The sequence below is a fragment of the Uranotaenia lowii genome, chromosome 2 (assembly GCF_029784155.1).
Source record: "Uranotaenia lowii strain MFRU-FL chromosome 2, ASM2978415v1, whole genome shotgun sequence".
In the NCBI taxonomy this organism is placed as follows: domain Eukaryota; kingdom Metazoa; phylum Arthropoda; class Insecta; order Diptera; family Culicidae; genus Uranotaenia; species Uranotaenia lowii.
The window spans coordinates 46,837,120-46,863,450 of NC_073692.1; the positions used below are offsets into that span (position 1 = coordinate 46,837,120).

The 26,331-nt window shown below is 33.8% G+C and overlaps 2 protein-coding genes across 7 annotated transcripts in view; one reads left to right on the forward strand and one right to left on the reverse strand.

Moving 5' to 3' along the window:
* Positions 1-26,331, reverse strand: part of LOC129743966 (serine-rich adhesin for platelets-like) — a 274,223-nt gene that overhangs the window by 120,903 nt on the left and 126,989 nt on the right. The gene's annotated exons all lie outside the window — the stretch shown is intronic.
* Positions 1,716-3,237, forward strand: LOC129741347 (uncharacterized). Its single transcript, XM_055733071.1, has 2 exons — positions 1,716-2,972; positions 3,040-3,237. The coding sequence occupies exons 1-2, from the start codon at positions 1,716-1,718 to the stop codon at positions 3,235-3,237; spliced, it is 1,455 nt and encodes a 484-aa protein (XP_055589046.1).

A 26,331-nucleotide genomic window follows, 5' to 3' on the forward strand; every position in this document is an offset into this window, starting at 1 on the left:
TTTTCTGAAACATCATCCTTTTGGAAGAATATAAATCGAAGTTTTGAATGAGAAAAAACTAAGTTTTTTACATTTGCCCTTCCCGGGACTCAATATTCCAATTTATGGCGAAAAAATGTTTAAAGCTTGAAATTTTAAACTATTAATAATTTAAATATTTTTTTTTCAATCGATCAAGATTTTTATTTAATCTGTGAAACTATTCGAAGTAGCAACTTTCAAGAATATTTTTAAGCGCAATTTGAACCTAATTAGTATTTGCTATGTTAATTTCAAAATTTATAATAAAACTTAATGAGCTTAACTTAACTTAATAAAAATAATGAAACTTCTTGTTTTTATTTTGATCAGTTTCGTATTTAATCATTCAAGAACTCTTCCATTTCCCAACTTTGTCAGTGATGATGAATTGTTGTTGTATTTTAAATACATATAGTTATAACTGCGAACACAATCAGAAATTAACTTTTCTTGCCTTTTATAATGATTACTGGTAGACTTTGAATATTAATAAAGATTTTATCTCTAATTTTTATTTTTAAATTAATCATCTAACAATTTCGATTGAACTCTCTTAAGTTCAAAATGAATATATTTTCCTCATCGATAATTCACACTTAAAATTGTTTCAAATGGATGACATTACAGAAGAATTTTTCATCCAACCCTACAATTGAAATTGAAGAAAAGAAATGTAAATTAATAAGGTTGATAATTTACATTATTATCAACTTTTCTGACCTGATCTGATTTTTTGTATGAATTCGAGTTCAATTTCTTATCAAATCTGGTGTTATATTTGATATATTGTTCTCCTGTACACTGATTGTTATGTACGAAGCTTCAAATTCTGGCTATATTCCAAATTTTAATTCGCATTCCACTTCTGATGTTTTGAAAATACTTACTTGAATTTTTTTTTAGTTCAGAATAAGAATAAGCATTTCGAATAATTTATTAAAGACTAACCGGAAATAAAATTGATTTGATGATTATGAGTTTCAATATGGTTTTAGAAATCAATTTGCTTATTTATTGTCTTTTTTGGTATTGATATAACTTCTAACAAAATTTGAAATTCGAAACCCCCCACCCATGGACGTGCCCTTCGCACGAGTCTGGTGTGCAGCAAATATTTCTCATTTGAAACTGCCCCCCCCCCCCCCCCCCCGCCCCTCTCTCCGCACTTGCTCACACCAAATGAACATTTTTTCGCCATGTACTTACTTTATTGACTGATTTTTGAAAATTTGGAAAATCAACCCCCACCCCCCCAAGAGCCAGCTCTAGGACTGCCCTTGTCGTCAATATTCATGTTAACCCAGGCACTTTTTACAGTTCATAAAGATTTTCAACCGAATTCGATGTATTAATTTTCTCCAAAACCTTCACGTTCAACCGGGATCCGATTGTAAACAAATCTATTGACCGCCATTGAGATGAAAGTTTTCGGCCGGGCGATTGACCGGTTTCAATCCCAATATTTCTTATATTGTACCCAAATCAAGTGACACTGGCTGTGTTCGGATGGCCGCCCGGGGAAAAATATTTGTTGGGGTCCAATTTCTCCTGCAGCTTCCCAGCGAGCCTAGCCCGACAAACCATTAGGTAGTGATTGTTGGCCGGGAGAAGCTATAAAGGTAGGTGCCCTGGGTTCAACCTTTTTTAGTAGTTTGCCGTTTTTGAATTAGGGAGAAAGTGATAAACGGATCAGAATGAGAGTGGCCTTTTTTGTTGGGTTGGTGTTTTGTTCTTTCGGGGTAGGGCAATGTGATTTGGGTCTCAATGTTGGGGTGCCAGGATTTGTGCAAAGTGTGGCGAAAGCCGTTGGGAATCCGATAATTCCGCTTACCAAGGCGAATGCAACAATCCGAGTGGATGTGAAGGATGATGAAAGTGATACACTGATAAATTTAATCAAAGTGTCGAACAATGTGACTTTTCCGATGAACAAAATGCTTGGTTATGTGCTGAGAATGCCGACGATGAAAAATATGAGCACATGTGATGTGTTCAATAACGTTTCGAAGTTGATTATGGAAACCGAGTTGTCTATAAAAGCATTGGATTCAACGGTCCAACAGATTGAAAATAAAACCAAGAGTGGGAACTACGAAGCACTGTACAGCAACTATTCGAATATTGCGGAATCTTTGGGCGAGCTTTTGAGCAATGTTTCACACCTTTATGAGATTGTTAAGCTGATAGAGACGGAAGAATACCCCGTAACAGTAGAGAATGTTACAAATTTCATAAACAGTACGGTGCAATCGAATTTTACCTCTCCCCTGAGATCAATTTCTAGCAGCATTCTGAAGGTGGCAGATCTTATCAGAGTAATCGCAACCGAAAGAATCCAATCTGTGACTTTTCTGAAAGAAATAAAAACCGTTACCCGGAACAACCGCAACAGCATCGAGGCTCATTCTGCAGCGTACAATAAGTCAGTGACAGATACCTTGGAACGGATATCCAACATCAGAATAAACACATTCAAATCCATCAACGAAACCTACAAATCCATCCTTTCGAAATCTGCCGATTACAACGGAGGAGTCATGACCAATCTTACTCAGTTCCTGCAGGACATGCAAACGGCAAACGCAAGCTTTAGCCAGTTTGTAGAATTTGGTACCAACTATTCCAAGGAACAGGTGAACCAAACACTCGAACAGCAGCTGAACCTAACCTCAACCGTGCTTCTCAACGTGGCCACCAACATTTCGAATGAAGCTGCCACCAATTCGAGCCAGTTTGTGGGACCCTGCCTTCAGAGGGCCAGACAACACCTGCTCACACCGCCCCTTAGTTTGGATCGTCTATCGACCTGCATGGCCCAGGAAGCCAACAGCTATCAGACGAGCATCATTTTCGTCCAGAACCAGATGGAAGTGGCCCGGCTGGCTGCCGTCTCGATTGCGACCCAAATGGCCAAAGTCTGCCACAAAACCAATGGGAAATGTGCCGGTGCTGTGAGTATCTTAAATGAATATTTTTAATAATCAACTTTGTAATCCTAATTTTGATTTTAACTTTCAGTTCTTTGGCGCCTTCCCGGAGCACTCGGTTTGGGTGCAGGATAAGGTGTCGGCCGTTTCCGGCGGAGTTGCCGATGATTCTTATGTGATAATGAGTAAAATCCAGAATTGCATTATGGGCACGGCTGGAGAGCTAGAGGATAATATTTTGGATGTGGAAAATCGGTTCAATAGTTGTCTGGCCAGTGGGACGTTTTGAGTGGGGAAATAAATTTGCCGAAAAATTCGCAATTTTTTTTTCATCTTCGAAAAACCGTTGTTTTAAACATATTTCTTATTAAGTTAGAAGGTTACTTAAAATATTAAAAATATCCCTTTTTGGTTTTTGTATCACCAACTCATTTGCTATTTTTGGTTGTTGATATCAATTACTATTTCCATGGCGACCGTCAAAAATTGTTTATCAGGTTTTCGTTTCAATAAATTATCGCAGTAACTTCCATATTCCTCAGAAAACGTTGCCCATATTGATTCTGTGACAATTTTACGTTAGCATGCATCACTCTAGACCTCAAACTGAATTTTGTATGCTTTATTGTGAGCTTTTTCTTAAGAAATTTTGGAAAGCGATTTGAAATATTTATTTGTATTATCATATTCAAAAATCGGATATACGTGGTACGATGTAGATTAGCAGTACATTCTCAATGTACAAAACTGATGCTCTCCCATTTTAAAAACAGTTGATAACGGCGCCGGCCACGTCCTAGAAGTCAATTGGGATATGAGTTAGGAATGTTAGTGAGATACTATTAAGGTTCAACTAGCAACCTCTCGCTGTATACCTCAACAAATTATTTGAAATAAACAATATCACTGACTAAGGAAACAGTCTGTACATCTGTGAATTCAAGTGTTTCAGGAGGGAAATTAGTTAGTAAGAGAAAGGTATAGACCGGGATCCATTTTGGTTAATGGTGCACACTTTGGTTTTCCTTTCGACTCCTATGCTTCTAGACATTCCTTCTGGGATCTCCTGTATTTAAAGCTTATTCTAGGCATTTAATTGTTTATTATTCTAGATTAAAAAAAAAGAATTCTATATATTTCTATTTGAGCTGGCTTATTCCTTGCTAGTATATCTGTCTCATGAACGAATCTCAAATATGCCTCACGATTTATTTACAGGCTTACTGACTCATTCTCCCAATATTTTCAGAAAACAAATGTGTCTTCTATGTATTTGAATTAGTAAAAAATAACGAGTACACTGAAACTTTAGCAAAAGCCATGGCATTGGGTTCGTTAATTTTTTTTTATTTGAATTTGTATTTCAAACTTTCTTAGATCCATTTGAAATTTCGTTGAAGTGCTCACTAATTTTTAAAAACAGATATGAAATTTTGACCAGAACAAGCTGTAAAGGAAATCGTTTATATGCCCTAACAAATTGCCACCCGAGAAGTTTAAGGGACGGGCAATCGATTTTAGGTATCAAATTTGGTGTAAAGGGCCTGCAAAAGAGTTCATATTAACTGCTTATGGTTTTTAGATATTAGCACTATTATGCATCGGATTGGGATTAAAAAATCCACATAAGGATTTTAAGAATCGGACAATGAATGTAAAAATTAGCACACGGGTTTTTTTGAGGTAAGACGAATCAATCCGTTCTGTGGAATTAATGCATAGAATCGATGAGGAAAATTCGTGTTCAATAGGAAACTTAGTTACAGGAGCATAGGAGAATAGGTTTCATGTGGCTATATCACTTACCAAAGTGATTCCCATACCACATCACCCTTACCCCCAAAACATCAGCGTGAGATTTGTGGAGGGATGGCGTACAGCCGGTCTCCGCAAAACAAATCATCACATGTGCTGCACTTCCCTTCCTCCTATCGACTACATGGACTTGGCCGGCGTCGTTATTGGTTCATTTGAAAGTAGGAGATTCTCAAAACTGTACAGTGAGATTGTGTTGCTTGTTCCCAGTACCTTTCACTTGGTTCATTGTGCAATGTTGATTATCTCGAACCAATCACGGAGTGCAACCGTTATGCCATTGGCCAGGAGGGGCCGCAGGTGGACCGTAGTTGATAGCAAGCTCAAGCTCAAGCTCAAGAATCCATGAGGAAAATTCGTGCACAGTTTGTGCTAAATTTTGAAAAATTTCGTTTTTTTTTATCTCAGAAACAGTGTCGGATCATACAGCCATTCCACCCATCTGTAGATAATTTATAACACTTAATTCAAAGCTTTACTCTCAGTTTCTCTTAATAAATCTGAAATCTAAAATAATTGAGCATTCCACAAGTAATTTCATAGTCTTTTCACGTAAAAAACATATAATTTCAGAACTGTAGCACTGCTCATAGCCATTTTAGAATTTCAATTATATTTGGTTTATTTTTGTCTCATTTATTTTTGTACCCTTTTTGAGTTTTATATTTAATGTGAGTATATGACGGAATATTGAAAACGTGCATAATAATGGATGAACATAGAGAACGAAATTCTCCAAACAATGCTGCATTTAAAAACTTACAAGATTTTACAAAAAATAGTTTGAATGATGAAGAGAATATTTGTTAACGATTGTATTGAAATTAAATCAAAGTTCGTTAAGATATAAGTAGCTAAGTAAGTTAGAGTTTCAAATTTCGTTCAAATGACTAGATAAACTAAAACGATGTTCAATGTAAGAATTTGTTTTAGATATTAATTCTGACAATTGGTGAACGAATTTTAAATGACAAACATCTACGCATCTTTTTAGCAGTTTTCTAAGTCAAGCAATTGGGGTCACATATAAGGGGCGTATATTAGAGTGGCAGCCAAATGGTTGAATTTCGAAAACAGACTGTATACATTTTGTAGATTGGCCCAAAACACTAATCTGTGCAAAATTTCAGCGCTTACAGACTTGATTTGAGGGCCTCAAACCGCTCAAAGTTTCGTTTTTTAACCCTCCAGAATCACCAATGGAAGGACCATAGGAAATCCGAATAATTGGAATTTAATTTTGATGCCAAATGACTTGAAAATGTAAAAACGTCGAAATCTGGTGTTATCTCGAAAACAAAATTTTGGCCGAAATTCAACTTTCTTTTACTGTCAGTTTTATGAAAAAGTTCCATAAAGTCAAATTATTTTTTTCGAGATAGCACTAGCTCTAAACGTTTCATGCATTTCCAAGTCATTTTTGGTAATTTTGTAATTTTTGTAAGTTTTAAAATTTTGGTAAAAAATTGTAACTTTTGTCATTTTTGTCATTTTTGTCATTTTTGTCATTTTTGTCATTTTTGTCATTTTTGTCATTTTTGTCATTTTTGTCATTTTTGTCATTTTTGTCATTTTTGTCATTTTTGTCATTTTTGTCATTTTTGTCATTTTTGTCATTTTTGTCATTTTTGTCATTTTTGTCATTTTTGTCATTTTTGTCATTTTTGTCATTTTTGTCATTTTTGTCATTTTTGTCATTTTTGTAATTTTTGTAATTTTTGTCATTTTTGTAATTTTTGTTATTTTTGTCATTTTTGTCATTTTTGTCATTTTTGTCATTTTTGTCATTTTTGTCATTTTTGTCATTTTTGTCATTTTTGTCATTTCTGTCATTTTTGTCATTTTTGTCATTTTTGTCATTTTTGTCATTTTTGTCATTTTTGTCATTTTTGTCATTTTTGTCATTTTTGTCATTTTTGTCATTTTTGTCATTTTTGTCATTTTTGTCATTTTTGTCATTTTTGTCATTTTTGTCATTTTTGTCATTTTTGTCATTTTTGTCATTTTTGTCATTTTTGTCATTTTTGTCAATTTTGTCAATTTTGTCAATTTTGTCAATTTTGTCAATTTTGTCAATTTTGTCAATTTTGTCAATTTTGTCAATTTTGTCAATTTTGTCAATTTTGTCAATTTTGTCAATTTTGTCAATTTTGTCAATTTTGTCAATTTTGTCAATTTTGTCAATTTTGTCAATTTTGTCATTTTTGTCAATTTTGTCAATTTTGTCAATTTTGTCAATTTTGTCAATTTTGTCAATTTTGTCAATTTTGTCAATTTTGTCAATTTTGTCAATTTTGTCAATTTTGTCAATTTTGTCAATTTTGTCAATTTTGTCAATTTTGTCAATTTTGTCAATTTTGTCAATTTTGTCAATTTTGTCAATTTTGTCAATTTTGTCAATTTTGCCAATTTTGTCAATTTTGTCAATTTTGTCATTTTTGTCAATTTGGTCAATTTTGTCATTTTTGTCATTTTTGTCATTTTTGTCATTTTTGTCATTTTTGTCATTTTTGTCATTTTTGTCATTTTTGTCATTTTTGTCATTTTTGTCATTTTTGTCATTTTTGTCATTTTTGTCATTTTTGTCATTTTTGTCATTTTTGTCATTTTTGTCATTTTTGTCATTTTTGTCATTTTTGTCATTTTTGTCATTTTTGTTATTTTTGTCATTTTTGTCATTTTTGTAGTCATTTTTGTAATTTTTGTAATTTTTGTCATTTTTGTCATTTTTGTCATTTTTGTCATTTTTGTCATTTTTGTCATTTTTGTTATTTTTGTCATTTTTGTCATTTTTGTCATTTTTGTCATTTTTGTCATTTTTGTCATTTTTGTCATTTTTGTCATTTTTGTCATTTTTGTCATTTTTGTCATTTTTGTCATTTTTGTCATTTTTGTCATTTTTGTCATTTTTGTCATTTTTGTCATTTTTGTCATTTTTGTCATTTTTGTCATTTTTGTCATTTTTGTCATTTTTGTCATTTTTGTCATTTTTGTCATTTTTGTCATTTTTGTCATTTTTGTCATTTTTGTCATTTTTGTCATTTTTGTCATTTTTGTCATTTTTGTCATTTTTGTCATTTTTGTCATTTTTGTCATTTTTGTCATTTTTGTCATTTTTGTCATTTTTGTCATTTTTGTCATTTTTGTCATTTTTGTCATTTTTGTCATTTTTGTCATTTTTGTCATTTTTGTCATTTTTGTCATTTTTGTCATTTTTGTCATTTTTGTCATTTTTGTCATTTTTGTCATTTTTGTCATTTTTGTCATTTTTGTCATTTTTGTCATTTTTGTCATTTTTGTCATTTTTGTCATTTTTGTCATTTTTGTCATTTTTGTCATTTTTGTCATTTTTGTCATTTTTGTCATTTTTGTCAATTTTGTCATTTTTGTCATTTTTGTCATTTTTGTTATTTTTGTCATTTTTGTATTTTTTTGTAATTTTTGTAATTTTTGTAATTTTTGTAATTTTTGTAATTTTTGTCATTTTTGTAATTTTTGTAATTTTTGTAATTTTTGTAATTTTTGTAATTTTTGAAATTTTTGTAATTTTTGTAATTTTTGTAATTTTTGTAATTTTTGTAATTTTTGTAATTTTTTGTAATTTTTGTAATTTTTGTAATTTTTGTAATTTTTGTAATTTTTGTAATTTTTGTAATTTTTGTAATTTTTGTAATTTTTGTAATTTTTGTAATTTTTGTAATTTTTGTAATTTTTGTAATTTTTGTAATTTTTGTAATTTTTGTAATTTTTGTAATTTTTGTAATTTTTGTAATTTTTGTAATTTTTGTAATTTTTGTAATTTTTGTAATTTTTGTAATTTTTGTAATTTTGGTAATTTGGGTAATTTTTGTAATTTTTGTAATTTTTGTAATTTTTGTAATTTTTGTAATTTTTGTAATTTTTGTAATTTTTGTAATTTTTGTAATTTTTGTAATTTTTGTAATTTTTGTAATTTTTGTAATTTTTGTAATTTTTGTCATTTTTGTCATTTTTGTCATTTTTGTCATTTTTGTAATTTTTGTAATTTTTGTAATTTTTGTAATTTTTGTAATTTTTGTAATTTTTGTAATTTTTGTAATTTTTGTAATTTTTGTAATTTTTGTAATTTTTGTAATTTTTGTAATTTTTGTAATTTTTGTAATTTTTGTAATTTTTGTAATTTTTGTAATTTTTGTAATTTTTGTAATTTTTGTAATTTTTGTAATTTTTGTAATTTTTGCAATTTTTGTAATTTTTGTCATTTTTGTAATTTTTGTAATTTTTGTAATTTTTGTAATTTTTGTAATTTTTGTAATTTTTGTAATTTTTGTAATTTTTGTAATTTTTGTAATTTTCGAATTTTTGTAATTTTTGTAATATATGTTATTTTTGTAATTTTTGTAATTTTTGTAATTTTTGTAATTTTTGTAATTTTTTGTAATTTTTGTAATTTTTGTAATTTTTGTAATTTTTGTAATTTTTGTAATTTTTGTAATTTTTGTAATTTTTGTAATTTTTGTAATTTTTGTAATTTTTGTAATTTTTGTTATTTTTGTTATTTTTGTAATTTTTGTAATTTTTGTAATTTTTCTAATTTTTGTCACTTTTGTCATTTTTTTCAATTTCTGTAATTTTTGGCATTTTTGTCATATTTGTCATTTTTGTCATTTTTGTCATTTTTGTTATTTTTGTCATTTTTGTCATTTTTGTCATTTTTGTCATTTTTGTCATTTTTGTCATTTTTGTCATTTTTGTCATTTTTGTCATTTTTGTCATTTTTGACTTTTTTTCGCTTTTTTATTTTTTTCTACTTACTTGGTGTTATTTTCCATTTAAGGTTTTTTTTCCAATTTTCAAGTTTTTTTTTTCATTTTAGGTCCAGCATGCCTTCGAAACATTCAAATTTTCATTAGGTTTCCGATCAGAAGCGAAGGAGGATTTGCTTCCTGCAGGCTGATTTCCAATTTTGTTCTATTTCTTGACGAGGACAACGATGATCGATACATTTATTCCTCCAAGGGAGCTAAAATACGTAACTTCTCCTACGTCACTGATACGTTGGCTCAATCGGCCATCCGATTGAAGAACAATTACACTATTTATTAGATGAATTACTTACGAAATATTGAAATAAGAAACTTTTACCAACGGAACGAAAGAAAAACACATTTGCTGCCAGCTAGTCATGGCCTACTCCTCACTGGTCCCCTCTTTAATGATTTTTAGGTGAAAAAATGACACATTTGAGCTTTATTGAGGAAGCACCCCAAAATCAAGTCCGATTGAGTTGAAACTTTTTGGACTTATATTCATAATGTATATGGTAGGTTTTTTTTTAATAATTCGATAGCTTCATTCATAAATTCGTATTCTAATTTATTTTTAATTTTTAATTTTTACGTGAAAATTTAGAATTCGAACGAGATTCGTAATACTGATGCTAATTCGATTCGAGTTCAACTCGAAACGGGTAACTCGAATCGAATAGGATTCATAATTCCACCCCTGATTTCAACCTTGAGTTTTTGGTTTTAAAGATGTATTTGAATCCAAGAAAAAATATCCTTTTTAACTCCTCAAAAGATTAAAGATTTTCATCGTTCATCTCCATGCCAGGAAATTTTAATTGATGATTATTTTCATGCGTTAAAATTTTTATAAAATAGTTTTAAATGCTCATTTTTATACAATACAGATGTATATATTTTGTTCAACAAGATCTAAGCTCCTCACTCTAAAATAATGTTTTTTTAAAATTTTTTTCATACTCTTAGAAGTGAGGGAGGTCGTTTTGAAAATAAATCAACATGTAAACAATATATTAGAACTTACCTACTGTTGTGATAAGTATCGATCTGAAAATGTTGGAGCATTTTATTTTTATTTTACATTGAAGCCTTTTTGGGTCATTTGAGAATGGTTTTCATTTTTATTTTGTCATTTCCAGTTCATTTTTATCATTTCAAGTTTTATACATCCAAAGTCTAATTAGGCTTTGTTAATAAGATAAGATAACGTATTATCGAAGGTACGTTTAATACTGTTAGTCTCGTGAGCAATTTTTTTTTTAAACGAAACATGTTTTTAAAAGAACTGGCCAAATGTATCTAATACCTTTTCACTGAAGCCATCGTTTCAGGCACTAAATCGAACGAATTCATTTGGGGGCCTTTCTTTGCCTCCAGAGAAATGCGAAAAATATTCAAATTTAATGCTTTTATTGGGACAATTTATCCCAAAATTATACCGTACAGAAATGACGCAAAAAACTGGTTCCCTAGTCCTTATTTCTCCGGTGTCTGCCTGCTTCCCGATTAGACAGAAGTGGCGTGATTTTAGCTCTTAGAAACGGCATCGCCTTCAAACGAACGGGAACGGTTGAGTGGATTAGTAATCATATTTTAGTTTTGAGGTTACCTTACGATTCGGAACGATGCATCCGAAGGTTTGCATCCTGGTTCTGATTTTTGGGGCGGTTCATTTTTCGGGGGCCGATTTCGGAATTCCATACACGATCCCGAACTTGGCCATGAACGTGTACAACGCCATCAACCAAGGAGTGGCCCCGGTAGTTAATGCAATTGCTCCTGTCAGATCGAACGTTAATGCCGATGCCAGTGGTTTGATGGGAAATTTGGTGACAATTGCCGATGGATTGGTGAATTCTCTGAGCAGTGTGTTTAGTACGACGACCAGTGCTGTCACGGATAAGAAATCGATTCCGACGGATTTGTTTGATTTGCTCTATTCCGCCATTACGGATGCAACGGTGGGAATGCTAGAAGTGTCTCCAGTAGTTCAATCGTTGAACATTTTAGTGAACACCAAGAACTATAATGCCTTCACTGGGAATGTAAGTTCTATCCAAGCACAGCTTCCACTCTTAACCGGCGCATACATCAACATAGCGATCGCAGTGGACAATGTGAACCATTCTGTTCCGGTGATTCCAGCTGCCAACATTACGCAATACGTCACACCGGACATGACGTCATCGCTAACGACGCCACTGAAAGTTGTTTCGCAAAATTTCGTCAACGTTGCGGCCCTTATCGTTAACATCTTTCAAAACCGTCTGACTGCGGTACAACTAGAAAGAAACATCAACACAAACAGTAACAATTCAGCAATAAACGTCAAAAACAACGTGGACAACTATTCGAAAAATGTTAACGATCACGTCGATGTGTTTGCCAGGATTTCAATGCAGTGGTTGACAAACACCTTACAATCCTACAACCCGATCACCACGAATCCGAAGATCTTCAACGGTGGAGACATCAGCAATTTGACCAACTACCTCACCAGTCTCAGCACCCACAATGTGACCTTCAACAACAACGTATTCCAGTCGATAACGAACTTCGTGATCAACGTTTCAGATCTGTACTCGGAAAAACTAACGGGTGTTGTCGATCTGGTGGCCGCAGCTGTCAAAAACGTTACGGAACAAATGACCGCAAGCAATAGTAAATACGCGAACAACTGCGTCCAGAAGTACTACACGTTCCTGTCGCAGGGTACCTTTTCGACCAATCGGTTTCTACCTTGCATAGGTGCCGAGGGAGGAAGCTTTCCGATGATTGCGTCCACGGTGAATGTTATGTTTGCCCAAATCCGAACCGATACCAACGCGGTGCTGACGGTGCTGGTCCGGTCCTGTCCTTCCCTGGCCGGGAATTGTGCCTCTGAGGTGAGTGGGAAATGGTATTATTGTTATTTATTTTTGAAATACTAAAGTTTGGTAAGTGAATTGTGAGGTTTTGGGTGTCAACCGTTTCTTACTATTAGCGTTTTTGCATATTACGCTGGCTCAGAGTCGACATGCTCCTGGAGTAAACTAACCACAACGTCGTAACGTAACTGTGTGTAACTCACTGATCAGTATGTTGTTCTTGTCAGTGTCGTTTTCATCCAACGGTTAGGAGTCCATAATTCGCCTCTCGTCTGTGATAGACAATATTTTATTTTTGTACTAGCTGATTTTACCCGGCCTTGCTCGGGTTCACATAAAATATAAATCAAAATAAATCGTTTGACTTTTCCAAATTTTGGAAGCTTTATATTCATCATTATAAGAAATTGACCCAAGTTTGGCCATGTAAGTTTTGTTAGTCTTTTCAAAGTTTTTATCGAGATTATTCACTCTGTTTAGCGTTGAGCTTGAGCTTGAGCTTGCTATCAACTACGGTCCACCTACGGCCCTTCCTGGCCAATGGCATAATGGTTGCACTCCGTGATTGGTTCGAGATAATCAACATTGCGCAATGAACCAAATGAAAGGTGCTGGGAATAAGCAACACAATCTCATTGTATAATTTTGAGGATCTCCTACTTTTGAATTAACCAATAACGATGCCGGCCGAGTCCATGTAGTCGATACGAGGAAGGGAAGTGCAGCACATGTGGAGATATGTTTAGCGGAGGCCGGCTGTACGCCATCCCTCCACAAATCTTCACGCCGAATGTTTAGTGTAAAGGTAATATGGTATGGAAAATCACCTTGGTAGGCGATAGAGCACTTGAAACCTAAGCTCCTAATATCCTAACCCGCCTCAGTTTCCTATTGAAACTCCTGATTAAGCCTTGAGGCCATAAGAAATACACGATGATAAATAGGTTGTAAGATTGTACAGTTTCTGATGATTGATTAGTTAAATAATTTTTTTTAACTGTCCCTAGTTAATCTCGGCCTCATATAATTGGATATCTAAATTTGGTGATGTGATTAGATTTATCTCTGAGGAATTAATTTAAAATTATGAATGCGTTGATCATAAAATTCTATCAACAAACTATTAATCTATGCAAAAATTTAAATACCACAATTGAGTTGTTTCAAAAATCCTATAATAAATTTGAAATAGTGGTAAGCTTTTAAATTTTTTTTCGAAGAAACACTTTAACACGATGACAAACGAGGTTGACACTGTTTGTTTAAAAAAAAAATATCAATGGTCGTGATTTTTTTTTTGTTTTGTTGATTTATTTGGGATTTTAAGCCTCTTGGGTTTATTCATCCCATAAACCCTCAATGGTCGTGATGAAAATTATCCGAGAAATCCGAGGAAATTACAATCTGGATTGATTATGTATCAAATTTGGAAATTTGGTAATCGCATTAAATTTTTATTAATTCTCCGGGTGGACATCATGTTTGTGTTCGTGAATGAAATATTTACCTAACCCTAAATTCTGAAAAAAATAAATAAAAAACTACTTTTAAATCATATTTTGCATTTTGTGCTAAATATAAACATATCTAAGACTTCTCAAGTTTACTCTAATCATTTTTTTTTACGATTTGATTGTATTGTCGGTTTATCACTGAGTAGTTTGAAATTTTTATAATAAATTTTATGTAAAGAAAATTCATGACACATAACAAACTATCTGAGTCAAGAAAAATATGTTATGAACCTATGAAACATCAAGAATTTATTTTGAAAATTATTCATGTGGTAATATTTTAAAAGATTTGGATTCCATTTTGCTTGTTTAGATAAAAAGAAAATAGTGTTGGCAGATGGTACACCTCTCACAATCATGGGTCACACACAATTATTAGTCACCAAACATTTGAACTGCTGATATCTGCTAAACTGAATGAAATGTAACCATAATATTATTTTTAGATTATCGATAAATTTACAAGATTATCGATAACAGCATCAAAATGCATTAAAAATATTATCTGTGCGCTTGGTAACAGTGAAACTGCTATTTGAATAGTTTTTATCATACTTTAACTATAATGTGTTGAACTTTCGCAAAAAATTTCAATGTTATAAGGTTGACATCTTAAACCGTTAAGCCCCTTATGCGAGTATTTCAAAGATTCCAACAAAATAAATTGGTCTCATATAAGCACAAAGGACGAGTTTACAATTTTAAAATGAAACTGAGCAAATAAAATGCAAAATTTCAATCATACTTAGCAAAACAAAAGTTACCCACAATTGTTACAGCACCCACCCAATTCCACACAATTATGGGTCACTTTTTTGCAAGCAAAACAAAACATTTCTTGGTTGCTATAGCTCAACAGAAATGCCCCTTGAATGTATACTAGGAATGAATGCCCCTGAATGTTGTTGTGAGCAATTTGACTAATAATTTTTACGGGTTACAATTTTGACCCATGATTGTGGTTTTGAAAAAACCTGATTGTTTCGGTAAATTATGCTATTTTTCAACAAAATTGAAAACAAAATCATATTTGAAATCAAAGAGGGAATATTTAATGACTGAAATCCATGCAAAGCTTGATGTTGGGTCCACTAACACCCGATTAAACGAATATTTTGTGGTGGAATGATACGTTAAGTGACTAACGATTGTGGGGAGACTGTATGAAAAAAGTTTAAATCTGTTAAAATTTAAAAAAAAAATCTTTAAAACCTCTTATAATGAACCGAATTGAAAAAAAAACACATGAAGCGATGAAAAGTTTAAAAATAAATTCAGTTGGAATGAAACAAGCAGTAAACTAATAAGATGAAAATGAAAAAAGAGGGATATAAAATAATTGGAATTTTCTCACCGAGTTTTAGTAGGCTGCGTCTCACTCTTCGATCGAATTCTTTCAGTCTAGCTTTCGGATGCTATTTCAGCGGTCCTCATAACCCCATTCGAAGGAATTCGATAATTAAAAAGAATCCACCATTCACACAAAACAGATTTAAGTAAAGGTGGAATTCTTCCACGAAATTGACAAAGATGTTGACGAATATTGAACCGGAAAAATGCCACCATCAACGTTAATGAACTCGTTCGAACAAGTAAGCGAGCTAGAAAACAACACTCTTCCCTTCTCCCTTTTTCGCTTCTCATCAAATATCTAAACACGGCACTTATCACTTTTCGACGATTTTTAAATTTTTTGTTTCCACAACAAAACTCCAACATAATCAAAAATCCTTTGTAACTGGACCGTCCATATAATTCTAGTAACATTTTAAATCCACGTGGAAGGTAAAATTATGCGCAATCGCCGCACCAATTCACTCGCCAAATCCAAGAACAAGGAAAGAAGAACTTGTAGGCCTTTCAAGAATTCTTGCCAACATTCAGCCGAATGAATATACCAAAATACACTTTTTCACAGCAGTTCCTCGACACCATCCAATGCCACTCCATCGAGAAACACTCAATCACACGAACAAACTATTTATTTTCAAAAAAAACATCGTAAAAATGGCTATAAAGAGAAATTTTCACGGACCGCAGAGAAAACGCGTGTGCTGGAAACCGGGCAAATGTCCTCCCAATTTTGCTAAAACCAACCCACGGTTGGTCCATGATGTATCCCGGCTCCCTTTGAACCAGAGGAAGCACTCCAAAGTAACAATTTAAGTTTTATTTCAACCTTAACAGTTCGCTTAAGACTATTTCCTAAAGCTACTTTATAAACCAAAGCGCATTCTACGCTATAAGCACAACTACTTTAAAGCTAACATATGGCCAAAAAGGCCTTGTTTACGTTTTTAAAGCTAATTCTATACGCTATAATAAAACATCCCACAGAATAGTTTTATTCGATCTTATAGACATAGCCTTAGGAAACCTTTCAGAGCTCTCTTAAGACTATCCACAGCTATTTTAAAACTACGTCAAGGAATCTGATGGGATTTTTACTGTGGGAGCTGTGGAATCTGATAGGAATTTTACTGTGGGAGCTGCGAAATTTGATAGATACTCTACTGTGGGAGCTTTCTGTTCCGTTTTTCTCGTGTTATCACTTCCTCTCCCTAAAATTTGGTGATTGGTGATGATTGCATTTAAATTATTTTAAAATTATTTTCATTTTCATTTTTAATATGTCTTAGCATGAAACTTCCTGCAACCTCAGATTTCTGGTGAAATATATACGAAATAGAATCAGAACATATACGCGCCTCAAAGAAAATCAAGGTTGACACTGTAACCGTTCGTTACACCCCAAAAATGTGTCCACGACACATTCATTCATTTCGACTTCAACCCTGACTTAGAAACGTCAAAGTCATCGACACTCAAGGGCTCTCAGGGATTCTTCCCGTTTTACCGCTTTCCCTACAACAGCACGCAGCCACCTCTCTCACAAGAGAATTTCCATGGGCGGAGGAAACTCTACTGTTAACACGGGGAAGTGCTATCACCCAAACAACGACACACGTATCTTAGCTTACTCTGTAGTTGTAAATTTTTGTGTGTCGGTCGGATTTTCATAGCTTGCGCAATATCGACCAACGAAATGCAAGGTCTTTCTGTCCTCGAGCTCCTCAGAGTAAAGTTGTGCGCGCCGTGTTAAACGTTAAAGTAAAAGTTATTTTATATCACGTTTTATAGGTGTAAAAATTTCTTAAAGTTCTTAACTAAATTACAGGCTAATTAAAAACGGGCAAATAAATTAAAACACTAAAAACGATCACAAGCTAAAAGTCGTTACTACGAGTGAAAGTTACTAAGGAAAAGTACGGTTAGTTTACAAGCTAAACACAACATGCGGTCAGTTAAAAACATAGTTAAATTACGTTCTATTTTTATATTAAACAGCTACAAATTCGACTCGAAGATTACAATCACAAAACGAGAAACGAATTAAAACCGAATATACATAAAAAGGTAACATTTGTGCAATGTACACAATCAAGTGTTAGTTTGGTGACACGAGGTGTCAAAAAAGTATTAAAACGTTATTCCTATGCTAAACAGATTAAAAATACGTTAAACAGTACAACGAGGAAAAACAAACAAATTAACATTATATCCTGAAGAAAAAGGTAAAAATATGTAAAAATGTATTATTGTATTTTCGTGAAACATTGTATAAACCATGCGGTGAAAGATGTGACGTAACAAGTTGACTAATGTATCTGGTCAGGTCCAGAGGACCTTTTTCTTTTCGTTTATAACCTCAATCTCAGGAGCATCCTCGACGGGTCGCGGTTTAAGACGAAACCGAACCCGCGTTCCGTGGACAGAAAACTGATTGCCGCTGGTGGACATAACCTCTAAAAGGTCCGCCATCCCACATAATCATCATCAAGTTGATTCCAACACCATTCGGGACGCCGAATTGGGTGTGGATCTTCTGGAGTAGCTGCCAGTCGGAGGATCCAGTTTCCTGAACCAGAATGTATAAACCTTAAACCTAATCATAAAACCGCAAGTATGGACCGAATTGTGACGTCAAGTTTAGGCTCTGTGCAGCCAATAAATGTACCACTAAAAGTTTTTAAAACCAAGCCCCCCTGTATTAGTTTTTTACCAAGAATGATTTACACCCATATTTCGATCTTTCTACCGTATTCCGTCGTTCTCTAAAAACAACCCTCTGAAGAGTTCTCGCATTTTGGTCTTCAATTAGATTAGATTCCACATACATCTGACAACGGTTGGTAGCATGCGAGGTACCACCCGTGATTTAACATTTAGCTCGATTCCCCCATTTGGACATCACTGTTTGAGTTCGACTCAAGAGGGAATAGCCCGTGTTGAAAAATCCTATAACGACCCTGAGTTCTATCCACCCCACCCACTAATCCAAAATATAAACAAACCACCCACCCGCTGAGCAACCGCGAGTTACAACACAATTTTAAGAATTTTTTTAATTAAAAAAATAATAATTTAAGTTACATTTAAATTTGCTCAAATGATGCAATTTTTGTTTTGCATTGAAATTCATTACCTTTACAACAAATAGTACCGCAAACATTGTCAAATTTGTTGAAAATGCCTAGTTTTTAGTATTACAATATTATTTCCAGCAAGATGGCGTCAGTAAATTCGATTAACTTCCACAATCAACATGGCGTTCAATAAGTTAATGTTGAACATCTTAAGGCAGTTGTAAAAAAGGTTTAAAATTGTTTTTTTTTCGGTTTGAAAAATGTTGTAATAAAACAATTTCAACAAACAGTTTTAAAACGGTTTTAACAGACCTTGAATCACGCTCATGATGGATTCATCCATTTTTGAGTAAGATAAGTTTGTCGCAATAAATGAGAACATTTCGATTTGTTGCTTGGCAAAGGCATTCATGAAACTTTTCGTTTTGTATCCTTTTGATTATGATTTAGAATGGTCAATTACCTTTAAATAACAAGTAGGTATTTATTGATATCAAATAATCTCACACTGTTTAGGAATAGATCATTTTCCGTAATCAAAAGCCTGGCCTTAAAGCTTAATAATAACCCGTATAATTTTTTAAATCATTAAACGACGATTTGATTAAGCGCAATAACACGTTTAGCAAAAGATTATAGAAATTGAAAAATACATTGCCTGAATCGTGAATTCCGAAATAATTGTATTTTGAATATTTAGTTGTTTTTATTTTTCAGATAAATTTAACTGTGTTAGTTTATTTCATTTTTATAGCACGTTTTTCTCAATTTTGAGTAATAATCCTTTCAAAACAGGTTATGCTATCTCAAAAAGAGGTAAACAAGTTTAAGCGTGTATACGTTCTTGTCGATTGTCAAATCATCTGTCACTTAGTTTTATCATGCCTACATCCAATGTTCCAATAAAACAGTTTTTCAACTTGGCTTGAACGCTAGTTTCAAAAGCGCATTGAGCGCATTATTAAAACTGGTACCAAAGCTCTAATAAAAACAGTATGTGTTTTATTGAATCTTTAGCAATACTTTTGCAACTTTTTTACAACACTCTTAAGATAGTGTTTTATTCAAGTTTTAGCAAAACTTTCAGGGCTCTTTTAAAACACACGATAAATGAAGCATTTCCTATGTTACAATAAAACCATTTTAAAAATTGGATGCCATCGAAAAGTCTTTATAAAACAAAATGCCAATCGGCTTGATCTGTGTTACTTGGAATTTTTTTATCATTTCACTTTAAAGATGTACATATTTGTTATAAACTTTATTGAAACGAAATTTTCTTGAATGAAAAAAAAACGCGTGTTGTTCGCACCTATACACTCTGTTTATCGTTAACAAATTATTGAAAAAAAATATTCTAATGAGGTTTTTATTAAAAGAAATATGAAATAATTTCCCTTGAATGCTAATTCATCCTTTCACGAAAAACATGTTATACATCTATAATTTTTTAGGAAGCTTGAATAGATTTGGCCCTATATTATTTTCTTCAAAAGATTAGACTTTTTTTATCTTTCCTATCCCCTATCTATTTAAATTCTCTGTTGGAGATTGTTTCACTCATCAAGATGGATAATCTTCTTGTACATTGGTTTGTTTAAATTTTATTTACTCAGAAGTTTCTAAAAAGACTTCCGAACTTTGTTGAACAATAATAAAAACTTACTTTGCATGTTTTCAATTGTATGTGTGTATTTTTTCGCTTTTTTAGTTTACACAGTTTTATTATAAGTTTACCTTAAATGTTGAAAGCTCACTAATAGTTTTTTTGAGATTATCGAAAACAGATCATTTCTGAACCAAAGTCACCAATTCAATTTTTCTATTCTTGGGCACAAACATCCCGTTAATTATTTTGAATCGACCAATGTAGGTCATCAATGATAACTCAAAAGTTAGAAATTGGCCAATGAAATAGAATTGTACAAAACTCAAAACCTCAGATTTAATAATCTTAACGGATGTTAAATAAAAAATGAGAATGTTTTCAATATCTTTCAGTACCTCAAAGAGCGTAAAATTTTCATTCTCCAAGAAAATTGCTCTTTGGGCTCCCTAGAAACAGTAGGCGTGTTTGGTTTTGCTAGTTTGATTTTATTCAAAGCATTTCAGCAAGGAAAAAAAGTTCACGGTGGCACATTATAAGGAAGAAAATGTACCTGTCAGTACGGTATATCGTATCCTGGGTTCCCTGAACGTAGAGCTGAGGGTCGGAAGTGGTCGTCCGGTGACGATCATGACGAAGCAGAGGAAGACATCGTTAAAGAAGCTGTTTGACAACAAGGACGCAACCAGCCTGCGTGACGCCGGTCGGAAATATGGCTGCTCCCACGTATTGATCCATCGTACCCTCAAGATGGAAGGAATCGTCTGCAGGAAGAAGACGAGGTCGCCGGAGTACACGGAGGAGCAGATTGAGATGGTTAAATCACAGTGTCGGTTGATGACCAAAAAATACCGCGGGACGTCTTTCGTTCTGGATGACGAAAGCTATTTTCCGCTGTCTGCCGAAAGATCGTAACCCAACAAACCTGCCCCAGTGCCGCCCAATAGAGGATTTCTTTGGCTCACTCAGTGCACTAGTGTATAAAAACAATTGGAGGGCCAAGGACACGAAGCGACTGACTACAAGAATCCGGAATTGTATCCGGAAAATGGACGTAAGTGCCGTACAACGTTCTTGTTAGAGCATCCCGACAAAGTAGCATCGAACATCAGACCACGGCCCTTACTCAAACATTCACTGACATTTTTTTGAAAAAATACATTATGTTATTAATAAAAAATACTGAAATCGATGAAAAAAAAACAATTTTTTTTATATGTGAATGAAAAAATTCTCATTTTTTATTTAACACCCGTTATAAATTTTCTAATCCCCCATTTAAATTCCTCGAAGGCTATTGAAGCTCTGAAATCGCAGCCTTGGCCTTATAACTCGGAATCCAATTAATTTTTCTTTCTCTATGAGGATTTCCAAAAATATGAAAATGGTTGGATTAAAAGCCAAGCTGTAATTTATGGAAATCGGTATTATTATTGAGTGGTTAGGTACGTGATGATGCGATCAAGTTAGTACTAATAATCCACCTATACATCGTTCACGATATATAGATGAAATGTGAAAAAAATCAAACGTTCAATTGCAAATAACTCATCACAGTTAACTCGTATCGCGTCACAATTTCCTTCAAACTTGTTTGTCATTGTTTGAACTACAATTTCTGAGCTTTCTAGCATACTGGAAACATATGTTAGAACACACAGAGTGAAAGTGTGTCGATTTTTCATAAATTTTGCCGAAAATCTCCATACTCCATACTCCATCTCCATTTCGCTAGCTCGTGCTTCAGCCAAATGACCTGAAACTTTCAGAAAATCATTTTTTCACATAAATGCACCAATCTAGGGGGTGTTGCGTTGAAAAAAATGTTGAAAAAATCATCTCATACAACTTTTGGCCAGTCCAGTATACATTAATGACTTGAGCAACTTAGACTGAATATTTCATTTTTTTCAATATTTTTCGATTATTTTTTCTGTTAAGGGAAATGTGGCATCTTTCATATTTTTAAAACCAGTACTGGACTCCTATATGAACTTAAAGCATGGTTCCAGAAAATTATTAGACTATTTTAAATTTGCTTTAAAAATCGATTTCGTCTTTGTTTAGAATTTTATGCTTTGGAGTATCATCGCTCATTCTCTATTTTGACGGTTTTGACGAGTTTTCTTGATCATAAACTTGATCATATTGAACTCTTTTGAGTGATTTTTATGTACCTAATATAGAACTTAAATCCACCATTTCAAAATAACAAAATTAGATTGAACATTTACAAAGTTCTGATAGGAAGTTAAGATTTTGTTTAAATGATAATTGTGGAGTTGTATAACTTTTTTTTGTGTATGGGGGTCGACTGAATTTAATGTTTTTCTTATAGGAATTCCGGCTTGCAGTCTTTTTTAAAGCAAACACGATTTTTGTTTTTGTGTTATTGTTTTGTTTTTATAAATCCAACGTTTCAATCCGTTTTGTAACTTCTTCAGGGATTGAAAATGTATTTATATAAAGTATTTTGCCGATTACAAATATTTGAAAACGAATCTTTTTTGGTGAATTTCATATATTTGTAATCGGCGAAATACTGAAGAAGATCCAAAACAGATTGAATCGTTGGGTTTACAAAAACCAAATTCGCTCTTGCTGTAAAAAAGACTGCAAGCCGGAATTCTCATAAAGCGTTGTAAAACATTATAATCAATCAAAAATTGACTAATGAAACTAGCCGGGGACTTTCTTCTGACAGACCACCGGTCAAATCCAACAAAAACATGTGTATGTGACCGATGTTTAATAAAGATAATAGCTAGGAAGATGGGAGAGTGTAACATTTTTGGTTTTGCTCATTCAACGATTTTTTGGAGGCTAATTTGCTGTCCGTTTAATTTTGCTTTGGAGCTTAGAGTTTTAAGGAACTTTTGGTTTCTCGGGTACCTACATCATTACGTTTAATAAAAAGTTGGAAATTTCTAAGCAAATGAAAAGTGTTGATATAAATTGGACTCACGTATAGTTTTTGTCTCAGTCTTTTAAATAGGTATTTTTTTAAAATGGCAACTGGAAATTTTATTCTGAAATCTCTTCGCCACTCATAAACTACAACATCAAAGGTATTCTGGAACTTTCCTTAACCTTGAATTGTGATTCAATAACATTAAACCACCCCGAACGCTTCTCAGGTTAGATAATAATCGCATCAAAATTTGCCCTGATGATCGAGTTTTTTATCCGGTTTCTATGCAAATCTTTGGGTTACCGAGCAAAACACGTTGGGGGATGACATGAAATTTGTCTATATAAAAGCGTTTCGACTCCCCCGACAGTGGCTCTTCAAAATTTTTCGCGCTCGGATAACATTTTGACGCTGCGATGGCGCTACCGTGGAAAAATCGTTTCGGTTTGGTTTGGCTTTTGCTGGGAGTTGGCAGTGTGTGCGGTGATTTGGGCATGAAACTTGCAATTCCTGGTTTCTCGAAAGGGGTTACGGATAGCATAAGTGATGGGATTATTCCGCTGGTGAAGGCTAATTCGACCATTCAGATGGATCTGGGTCAGGATAGTTCCGGTGCGGTGGATTCGTTGATTGCGATGACTAATTTGATCGTGAGTCCGCTGAACAAGTTCTTGGCCAATGCCTTGGTATCTTCCTCGCATAGTTCTCCTGGAAGTAGGGTTTATGCTACCAAGTTGCGCCAATTGGCTGAAGATGCAAAACAATCGGTTGATAAGGGAGCTGTTGTGGCTGCGGAGTTGCATGGTGTGATAAGACCTTCGTTGTTTGAAAAAATATCCGAGAATATTACCTATTTACGGTATAGTATCGAACAGGCAAAAATAGGATATCACGATATCTTTCAAGCTGTTGAGAAGTTACAAAAATCGAAGGTCCCAGTGGATGTTGACAATATCGAAAGGATAATAACCCCGTATTTGGTCAGCAATTTGATGGTTCCGTTGAAGGGAATTTCAAATCATGTGGAAAATCTGGGAACACTGGCAGCAATGATCATCAAAGAGCGAACTACCGCGCTAAATTTTCAAACTTCTACCAACAATTCATTCTCGACAGCACAGAAAAATCTTGAAACATACTTTTTTGTGAATTTCAACCGATCAGTGACTGATATTATCAACAATGTAGGGACTTTGACGACGGCCTACATAGCAGGGGCTAAACAAGCATATACCCCAATTCTTCAGAGACCTCAACCGACCAGCCAAAGAAGCGCCCAGTTGATGAACAATTTCTTGAACAGTGTTACTACTTCTGCTACACACTTCAACCAAAGAGCCATCAACATACTTTCGGCATTCCAAAACAGTACTATCAAATCAATGGCGGATCAAGGCCAGCAAATCCTGGGAACCGTTTACGGTACAACCCGGAACATAACCGATATAGCGTCTCGAAGCGAGAGTCCTTTCATTGAACGGTGTGTTCAAAGTTATGCCCCTCAGATGACTCAGCCATCGGTTTCCGTAACCAGGTTGTCCGGATGCCTTCAGGGCGAGACCGGAATTGGAGCTACCGTTGTGCAGATGGTTCGATCCCTGTTGGACACCAGCCGATCTAATACCGCAACCATTGCCAATGGGCTGAGACACTGTCAACAAGCTTCTGGGATGTGCAGTGAATCGGTGAGACTGGGACCGAACTTTCAGTTCTTAAAGTTTTAAAGTTTTTTCGTAATAAGTCAAAGTTTCATAATTCTTTTAAGATTTTTTTTAAAACTGTAATTCAGCTTTCTTACAACTTTTTCCCAAATTTTTCGTTGCAGTATTTCGCTTCGTACGGGGATTTGGCCACCCAGACCGAGGATCAGTTGCTGGTTATCAACAAGGTGTTGGATATTGAGGTGCAGGCCATTTGGAATCGGATCAATACCTGTGCGGTATCGACGGCGGCCGACATTGCCGATAATGCGCAGATCGTGCTGGATAAATTCGGTGTTTGTTTGACAACGGGGCAGTAGAAGTGAGAACCTACAAAGGATCCTTCATTGCGATCGGATGAGCTTTGATGCGTATAGTATACACACTATTTTTAATAATTTATTTCATGATATTTATGTAACCAGATGAATAAACCTGTTGAGTTTTGCTGTTGGTTCCTTTTATATATTTTTGAAGAAATATGTGAAATTTCAGCAACTGACTTCTTCCAGAAAGTATTACAGCATGATTTACTAGAAGCCACACTAAGGTAGGTAGAAAATATTTGTATTTATGTCCATTCGTTGGTTCTCTAAATTTTCAAGAATCTTTAAAGGGAGTTCAGATAAATTTTCTGTAATAATAATAATAATATTTATTATTTGCTATGATTTTAATGATGGCTCTGTGACTGAAAATTCCTGACTTGGAAACGATTTACATCATCTTCCTGATCGTGGTGTAGGTCTTTACACAAATATTTTACCCTTTATCCTAATCCGCTCTTGAGTATCAATATGACACTATTTATTTGAATTTTGGGGGCTTGTAACTTTCTTCGGGTACATTCTTATTATACAATTTGTTTGGGGACTCTCAATGAATTTTTAAAATCTTTAATTTTGCGTCTTTTCTCTTTCTATGGACTGAAAGCCCAGGAAAAAAACTCCCTAATTAGATCTTGAGTGTCAATTTGACACTCGTCGCTTTAAACCACGATATTTTTCTTGTTTTTAAACCGATTTTAACAAAATTTATAGCTATGGAAACCTCGCAATGTAACTCGAAGATGTTTTTTATTTTTCACCTATAAAACTTCAATTTTCCGTTATTCAAAGTCTAAGAAAAAAATATGCTTCAGAACCAACCTTTTTTTTTATTACCTACTTTGTAAAGTACTTTTACTCCAACACTGTTAGAAGCACGCTCCATCTTCTTATGCAAGTGATCTGCTTTAGAATTTTTAGTTATCCATGCAGAAATCAAGATTTGTGGTCTTACTTCCGATAATATAAAAATGAAAGGGGTATTTTGTGACACCATCAATTAAAAATTGATGATCAGAATGACGCGAAAATTTCTGTTTGATGTTTTTCAAAAAAGTTGCAAGACTCTCACATTTTATGAAAAATGTTCTGCCATTCACAAATTAAACTGAACATATGTCATACCTCGAAAGATTTTCGGGTGATTTCCATAAAAGTAAGTTCAGAACCACGATTTGTTGTAAAAAATTGATTTGTTTTCCTGAATGACCCCTATTGATTTTAAAACGAAAGTCTCCCATATGAAATTCATTGAAAAAAAAGGGAAGGATTCATACTCTTTTCATGTGATATTCTTGATATTTGGGACACATGGACGTGGTGAAATAATTTATATTATTAAACGACTTTGGCCACTTTTAAAACCGCGGGCTCCTATACGAAATTTACGTGTTAAATGACATAACTCGAACCATTGCTGAGCGATTTTG

Excerpts from the sequence above, each read along its gene's own strand:
- LOC129741347 (XM_055733071.1), top strand. The coding sequence starts at position 1,716 with ATGAGAGTGGCCTTTTTTGTTGGGTTGGTGTTTTGTTCTTTCGGGGTA. Across the intron at positions 2,973-3,039 it reads ATGGGAAATGTGCCGGTGCT|TTCTTTGGCGCCTTCCCGGA; the intron begins GTGAGTATCTTA and ends TTTAACTTTCAG.